The sequence below is a fragment of the Pipistrellus kuhlii genome, unplaced genomic scaffold (assembly GCF_014108245.1).
Source record: "Pipistrellus kuhlii isolate mPipKuh1 unplaced genomic scaffold, mPipKuh1.p scaffold_m20_p_8, whole genome shotgun sequence".
Taxonomy (NCBI): domain Eukaryota; kingdom Metazoa; phylum Chordata; class Mammalia; order Chiroptera; family Vespertilionidae; genus Pipistrellus; species Pipistrellus kuhlii.
In genome coordinates this window covers 53,977,154-53,986,167 of record NW_023425584.1, presented here as the reverse complement: position 1 = coordinate 53,986,167, position 9,014 = coordinate 53,977,154, and the positions used below count along the sequence as shown (strand labels likewise).

Below are 9,014 nucleotides of genomic sequence, written 5' to 3'. Positions count from 1 at the left end.
TTTATTTCCAAACACTGTAAACAATACCATACAGGCATCCATACAGGAGCGTGTTCTTAAAGCTTCACAATTTCACATAAGGTAAAAAATGAGTATGTGACCTTGGCAGGTCATACACTGTAAAACACAGGTTTTCAAGCCTGGCCCAGTGGCTCAGTTCCTTGGAATGTCTTGTCATACCAGAAAAAGTGGTCTGGGAGCACAGGGAAAAGGGACTAGCCTGTGGGGTTCATGGTAGTTACTGGGTGCTGTTGCTGGGAGCCTGCCCACACTAATTGGAACTTCCCACCTGCACCCAAGGATGGAACACCGGGGTTTTCCCATCAGCTTTCCCAGGTGTAAGGTCAAAGAGGAGAGGAGGGTGAGTCCTTTTAAGATTTTAACATTCAAACATCAAGACTGGAATCAGGATCTTGATTCCTTTCAATAAAGTATTCCTTTCAATAAAGAGGGAAGAAAATAAGCGCATACAAAATTTCTTCCAAATTGTTCATCACTAGACTCTGATGATACTGATTGTAAGAGATTCTGAAGAAGGTGCAATGGAGAAATAAGGCATGAGTTTCTCTGTGAAGGTGTCACTTAATCCATTCAAGAATGACCTGTTATTCAAATTATAATATGAAACCTCTCCCAACTCATAGTCCAGAAAAATGCCAATGTGATATTGTCCTGTACAGACAAGGCGGAATGTTTGATTCTTCTGCTGGTATTCCCAGCATGCATTGCTTGGGGATGATGATATGAGAGTATCTCTGGGGATACATTCTTTACAGAAACCTAATAAACATTCACCTGTGCCTCTTATTTTTACCACCCAAAAGTGCCTGCCAGCATCAAATCCCTCAGAACTCAGGATAGCTGGGTAAGAAGTAAATGTGTGGTGATTAGGAAGACCATCTGATTTCCTATAGGTCACACTTTTTCTATCTTTTGAGATATTGAGACTTGGATGGGCTATTCGAGGATTCAGTGTCAAATCTACCTGAAACGTGCGGATCATTTTATGCAGGCCCAAATAATTTGGGGGGAGATTGTAAGACTCCTTCTTTAATTCACATGAAAACACTGCTGGGGTCTCTAAGTTTCCATAGCTGTTGTGAATCCTTTCAATATCCGTGAGTAAGTCCAGGTCTGTCTGCAAACAGTTGTTTTCTATTTCACTTAACAGATTGCTTAGCCTAAATACATGGTATGAAATTTGCCTCCCATTTTCAATAAATTTTTCTTCAGCATCCTTCTCTTCTATAGGTAGATTGTTATCAATTTTGTGTTGCTCTATTTCCCAGAAACACTTAAGTTCTTTATACTCCAAGTCCAATTCCTCCCTCAATTTTTCCATCTTTCTCTTCACTTTCCAAGTATTTGCAACTTGGTTTTTATACTCACTTTTGGCGTTTTTAAGTTTATTAGTGAAGACACCAATGTGCCCTTTGAGCATGCTCCTGTGAATAGCTGCAGCTTCCTCAATGGAGATCACGGGCCCATCCTGGTGGTCGGAGGAGACCTTGCACTGGGCACACAGAAGCTCCATGTTTTTCTCACAGAACAGGGTCAGAGCCTCATTGTGTTTCCCACACAGGGGTACTTCTTCCTGCAGTTTCCTCTGGCTCCCTGAGGTGGGGATCTGCTGGACAATCTCAGTCATGTCACATAATTGGGGGTTCCTCTTCAAGCTCCTGTCAGGGCAGTGGTGGAGGCAGACAGGACAGGGAAAGGTATCCTGTAGACCTTCCCAGCGCTGGTGGATGCAGGAGGGACAGAAGTTGTGCCCACACTCAGTGGTCACGGGGTCTCTCAGGTGATCCAGGCAGATGGGGCAGCTGGCCTTTGCCTGGAGCTTGGTCAAGTAAGCTGGATAGGCCATAGTGTAGTGAGGGTGTCTATTAGAAGAGACTGTCCTTCAGTTTGTGTGATCCTGCAGGAGTGAGGAAATGTGAGAAACTCTGCTCTGGCCTTCCTCTCTGTAGAAGGCACTAGGAGCTTCCAAGAAGAGTTCCAGTGGGCAGCTGCCGTCCAGTCTTCCTGTCACCTTCTCTTTTGTTTAATGTCAGGTTGCCCCAAGTGAAGATCAGCTGTGGACTCTAAAACAAACAAACAAACAAACAAAAACAAGCAACATGAAAGTCATAAGTGGTTTTGTGGACAAAAAGATATCACCATTAAAAGTTCAGTCAACATTAACCCTTCACTCCTTGTATGAACAGCATATCCAAATGAGTTATTATAATATTTAAGGATTTAGAAGCAAAGTCTATCTATTTTTCAACTTAAAAGGAATTACACAACCTAGACTAATTCACCCTTGCCCTTAACCATCACAAAAAAAAAAAAAAAAAAAAAAAAAAAAGTGATCTTATGCTATGTAGAAGAGAGAAAGATTTGTAAGCCCAGGAGCAAAGTCCTGATACCAAAGTTTGATTTTATGCAGAGACCCCAGGTGAAGCACCATGCACATGTGTGACCAGAAGGCAAAACCCTCAACAGGGGATTAGGAGAATAAGAAGGAAGGAGAATACATTCAACTCAAAGTCATTGGCAGGACAGCAATGAGTCATTGGGGTGAGTATTTTGATCGTCTAGTCTTCCTGAGACACATGGAACCAGGAAAATAGCACTCAACTGCCCCTTCTGTTTGGTGTCAGCATACACATCTACTTAGGTAAACCTCTTGGAATCTCTGGTTTTATTTTAAATTATATTTTTATTGATTTCAGAAAGAAAAAGATAAGAAGAGAGAGAAAGATCAATGATGAGAGAGAATCATTTATTGGCTGCCTCCTACAGGCCCAGCACTGGGGATGGAGTCCATAGCCCAGGACTGAAATTGAACCCAGGACCACTATCTACTAAGCCAAACAGACTACAGCAGAACCTCTGGCTTTAAACAAAAATATTTGACAACAGTCACTGAGACGTTCTAGAAGAGGATTCTCACATGCAGCTTCAGGCCAGTACTTCAGGGCCCTTTGCACATGCAGATAGATCACCTCTTAGGTCATATTGGGATCCTGTTATCTGTATTTTTAGCTAGCATTTTAATGATCTAGTAGGGGTGTTGAACTCAATCAGAGAAGGGGCCAAAATCTAAAATCCAGCCTAAATCGCGGGCCGAATGGTTTACTGAACAGTCATAAACTGTCATTGTGATGGAAACGCAGCGGAGTGCAGTGATGACAGCGCGGTGCGGGCCACATTGCAAGGCCTGGCAGTCCGGATTTGGCCCGCGGGCCTTGTGTTTGACACATGTGATTCTAGGGCAAGGCTGAGGGACACCAGCAATAATGAAAGCATGTATCTAAAATAACTTGAATCCAGCCGGGACTGGTTTGGCTCAGTGGATAGAGCGTCAGCCTGTGGACTGAAAGGTCCCAGGTTCAATTCTGGTCAAGGGCATATACCTTGGTTGTGGGCACATCCCCAGTAGGATGTGTGCAGGAGGCAGCTAATGGATGTTTCTCTCTCATCAGTGTTTCCAGCTCTCTATCCCTCTCCCTTCCTCTCTGTAAAAAATCAATAAAAAATATTTTTTAAAATAACAAATAAATAAAATAACCTGAATCTGTGGTTTTAAACAAAAATATGTGACCACAGTCCTGAAGAGGATTCCTACACGCAGCTTCAGGACAGTACTTCAGGACCCTTTGCAAGTCCAGATAGATATGTGTCACCTCATAAGTCAGTTTGGAATCCTGGTATATATATATATATATATATATATATATATATATATATATAAAATTTTTTATTGATTTTGTACAGAGAGGAAGAGAGAGAGATAAAGAGTTAGAAACATCGATGAGAGAGTCATGATCAGCTGCCTCTTGCACACCCCCTATTGGGGATATGCCCGCAACCAAGGTACATGCCCTTGACCAGAATCAAACCCGGGACCCTTCAGTCCCCAAACCGATGCTCTATCCATTAAGCCAAACCAGTCTCGGCTGGTATTGGTATTTTTAACGAGAATTTTTAACCTGAATCCGAGTGATCATTGTCTTATGAGGTAAAGTCAAGGCCCTGCTAAAATAGCCACCCAGAAAGCCAAGGGCAGGGAGCAATACCTCCATGGCTCTCAGTTTGGTCCCACCTCCTGCACCAGTATCATCCTGACTCCTGGCTTACCCGCAGCCTGCTCCCTTGAGTGAGTCCTGAAGTGTGTCTCCAAGAAGAATCTCCGAAGAAGCCAGTCTCCTTCCAGTTAAATGCTTAGTAATGTGACCCTGGCCTATATATATATACCACTAGGAGAGTCAATCCCTTTAAGACCTCACCCACTAAGCCTCTTCTCTGGGGGTGGGACTTCTGGGCGAGGGTGGAGATAGGAGGATGTTCAGAGGTCTGGTTGATGGGATCTCCTCTTACTCCTGCAGGCTAGGGCAGACTAACCTTGTTAATATGCATAATCTGATTTGCACCTTTGTAATCCTCCCTTGAATTTCTCCACACCCTTCAATCCCATTTGGCTGGGGAGGAAACTGAAATGAAAAGTAAAATCTTGCCTTAGCTGTTTTGGCTTAGTTGATTGAGCATCAGCCTGTGGACTGAAGGGTCCCAGGTCTGATTCAGGTCAAGGCTACATACCCAGGTTGCAGGTTGAATCACCTGTGGGGGGCATGCAGTAGGCAGCTGATCAAGGATTCTCTCTCATCATTGATGTTTCTTTTTTTAAAATATATTTTATTTTTTTATTTTTATTTTTTTAAAATATATTTTATTGATTTTGTACAGAGAGGAAGGGAGAGAGATAGAGAGTTAGAAACATCGATGACAGAGAATCATCCATCAGCTGCCTCTTGCACACCCCCTACTGGGGATGTGCCCGCAACCAAGGTACATGCCCTTGACTGGAATCGAACCGGGGACCTTTCAGTCCCCAAGCCGACACTCTACCCATTGAGCCAAACCCGTCTCGGCTATTTTATTTTTTTTAATATATTTTATTGATTTTATACAGAAAGGAAGAGAGAGGGATAGAGAGTTAGAAACATTGATGAGAAAGAAACGTTGACCAGCTACCTCCTGGACACATCCTATTTGGGATGTGCCCTTGACCGGAATCGAACCCAGGACCTTTCAGTCTGCAGGCCAACGCTCTATCCACTGAACCAAACTGGTTTCGGCTATCACTATGTAAATTGACCTGGCCAGTTAGTTCAGATAGTCCCAATATGCAAAGGTTTCAGATTAAATCCGAAGTCAGAGCACTTACAAGAAGCAACCAATAAATGCATGACTGAATGGAACCATAAATCAATGTCTCTTTCTCATTCCTAATCTCTTTCTTTCTATCTCTGCCTTGCCCCATCCTCTCACATTTTATAAGAAAATAAGTTAAGCCGGGACCGGTTTGGCTCAATAGATAAGAGCGTCGGCTTGGGGACTGAAGGGTCCCGGGTTCGATTCCGGTCAAGGGCATGTATCTTGGTTGCGGGCATATCCCCAGTAGGGGGTGTGCAGGAGGCAGCTGATCAATGACTCTCTCTCATTGATGTTTCTAACTCTATCTCTCTCCCTTCCTCTCTGTACAAAATCAATTATATATATATATATATATATATATATATATATATATATATATATATATTTTTTAAAGAAAGAAAATAAGTTAAAAAAAAGAAAATAATTTTAAAAACTTTAATGTAGAAGTATGTAAATAAGAGTCTCTTTTAGAAATATATAATGAAAAGTTTATAAGTAAACTCATAGAGATTTCCTGCTCAGAAATGGCAAAATGTTGGTTCGATTATAGAGGTAAGTTGCAAAATGGTTAGTCATAGAATATGGATTCTTCATAAGGAGTTCATAAGATATTCTCTCCTATTCTGAATACCTAGAATACTCTATAATTTACTTTATAAAAACCTAACCATTTGAATTCCATTTCAGTGTTTCTCTGCTCTCTTCTAGCCAAAGGTTTCTCTTTCTTCCTTCCTTAAGCTTCATCCATTTCTCTTTATCTCAGAGCTCTCGGATCTACTTCATCTCCTTTCTCCTCACAGTTGTTTCAAACTAGTCCCTTTCTCCACTCCAAATCCATCATCTGCTTCCCTGTTCCCAAATCCCATTCCCACCCAACAAATCTCACGAAAAGAGATTAAGAAAAGATCCAGGCTGGCATTAAAGTTTCATTTGCTTGTAGGTTCTGTGGGCTTGATTTCAGATTTGATCTCAGTCATTGACGATGGGATTTTTGAACATCCCAGAGACAGATGCAACCAGGAAAATAGCACTCAGCTTCCCTTTCAGTTTGGTGTCAGCATACACATCAACATAGGTAAACCTCTTGGAACCTTTGGTTTTATTTATTGTATATATATATTATATTGAATATTTTATATATTATATTGAAATATATATATATATTTCACAGAGAAGAGAGAGAGAGATAGAATCATTTATTGGCTGCCTCCTACAAGCCCAACACTGGGCATGGAGTCCCCAACCCGAGTATATGCCTTAGACCAGAGCAAACTCATTAGTCAACAGAGTCAATGATTGAAATTTCTTTTGAGAGCCGAAAACCAACTTCTGCGCATGGGCCAGGAAGTTTCAATTGCACTGTACATGCGCGTCAGCACTTGGTATTTTGTGGAAGAGCCACACTCAAGGGACCAAAGAGCCGCATGTGGCTCTTGAGCCACAGTTTGCCAACCACTGCCCTATACCAGAATCGAACCTGGGTGCTCTTTCCACTTAGCCAAATCTGCTAATAAGGAACCTCTGGTTTTAAACAAAAAGAATTTGACAGCAGACACTGAGACATTCTAGGAGAAGATTCCCACAGGCAGCTTCAGACCAGGGCTTCACACACTTTGCATGTGCACATAGATATTTTTCACCCCATAGGGCAGGATAGATTCTGGTATCTGTATTTTTAGCAAGCAAAATTAGTATGATATAGGGCAAAGGCTGAGTAACACCAGCAATAATAAAAATAGGGGTCTTAAAACAACCTGAATCCAAGTGATGATTGGCTAGTGAGATAAAGTCAAGGCCCTGTCAGAGTAGCCCCCCCAGAAAGCCAAGGGTGGGGAATAATACCTCAGTGACTCTCAGTTTGGTCCCACCCCCTGCACCAGTATCATCCCGACTCCCAGTTTACCTGGAGCCTGCTCCCTTGAGTGAGTCACCGAAGCCAGTCTCCTTCCAGTTAAATGCTTAGTAATGTGACCCTGGCCTATATATACCACTAGGAGTGTGAATCTCTTTGAGACCTCACCACCAAGGCTCCTCCTTGGAGGTGGGACTTATAGGAGAGGGTGGGAATAGGAGGATTTCAGAAGTCTGGTTGATGGGATCTCCTCTTATTCTTGCAGGCTAGGGCAGACTAAACCTGTTAATATGCATACTCTAATTTGCACCTTTGTAATTTTCCCTTGAACTTCTCAACAATCCCATTTGGATAAAAAAGGGGAAAAAAATAAAAGAGACAGTAGGGAAAGCTGAAACCAGGTGGAACAGCTGCCTCTGATGGAGAGACAGTGACCCAGAGCCAGAGCAGTACATTTATTTATACAGTATAATTCCAGGAAGTTTTATTAGAGTTTAAGACAAAGAAAATTATGTTTAATTATGGTTAAAGATAAGCTGTAATTCTTCTTTCTTGTGGCTTCTTTGTAATTGTCACTCCTGGCTAAGCCCAGATAATTGTGTCCTTTCCCTCTGCCTGGCTGAATTTAAACAATGAAAGCTAAGGGTCAGGCTGACAACATCCCTGCCTCTAGCATGGTATGTTTCCAAAACATGGTTCTGCCAATGCCACTGGACTCAGCTGACAATAATTTAAAAAAATGCTCATGTGCCTTCCCAGGCCCTCTCTACACCCCTATATCCATTGCAGCATTATTCGTGGTGGCCAAGAGTTGGAAACAGCAAAAGTGCCCTATAACAGATGATTGGATAAAGAAGCACTACACAGACATAAGAAACAGTGAAATAGTGTTATCTACAATAACATGGATAGACCTTGAGAACATTATGTGAAGTGAAATAAGCCAAACAGAGAAAGCTAAGAACTATATGATTTAACTCATATGCGGAATATAAAACTGAAACTTATGTACACAAACAGCAGAATAGTTGTTGCCAGAGGGAGGGAGATGGGGGAAGAAATGGGGTCCTAAATGAGGTGGCAGGAGAAGATTTGACTTTGGATGATGGGCACATGGTTCTGTATAAAGATTTTGTAAATGAGTAATCCACACATGTAACTTATATGTTCATGCCAGGGGTCTTCAAACTACGGCCCGTGGGCCACATGCGGCCCTCAGAGGAGTCTGATCCGGCCCGCCAGGTTTTTTGGGCAGTGAGCGCAGTCGAGGTGTTACAGTAGGAATTAGTAGTTCATATAGTCCGGCCCTCCAGCTCTCTGAGGGACCGTGATCTGGCCCCCACTTTAAAAAGTTTGAGGACCCCCGATTAGACTAATGTCATCCCAATGAAATGTTTAAAAATGGAGACAAAATAATGAAACTGAATAAATTATTTGTATTCAGGAGGCATCTTTCCTTCCCTTCACCTTTCATTCACTTGCAGATGGTAAATTAGAGAAATGATGGGGTGCTATTTGTATGGATTTACTATATTTCCTGTCAGATGCATTGGACAGTGTATTTGAAATAGACATGTACTTATTGAACATCAAATGAGAGACAGAGAGAAGAAACTGTATTGTAGGCCCCAACCCCTTCAATGTAGTCAGGGAATATAATACAAGGCAGCATAAGAAATATTCTAACTGAATATTAAGGGTAGTATGTTTCATAAGAATTTTAAAGTAGAAAGAAAACACTGGTCTAGACAAGATTTTTTTAACCTTTTTTTTTTTAATTAAATTATTATCTATGTACATATTTTAACATTCCCTCCTCCCATACATACCCTCTCTCCCCAAAGTTTTGTGTCCATTGGTTGTACTTATATGCATGTATACAAGTCCTTCAGTTGATCTATTATCTCCCCCAGATCTCCCTACCCTCCCTGCTGTAATTTGACAGTCTGCTTGTTGTTTT

At 41.8% G+C, this 9,014-nt stretch overlaps 1 protein-coding gene across 1 annotated transcript; it reads right to left on the bottom strand.

Annotated features, from left to right (window-relative positions):
• Positions 1–405: 405 nt before the first annotated feature.
• On the bottom strand, positions 406–1,867 carry LOC118711105 (tripartite motif-containing protein 60-like). The gene has a single exon (XM_036424059.1). It carries the CDS (start codon positions 1,865–1,867, stop codon positions 497–499), a length of 1,371 nt encoding a protein of 456 aa, XP_036279952.1. The 3' UTR covers positions 406–496.
• Positions 1,868–9,014: the final 7,147 nt, after the last annotated feature.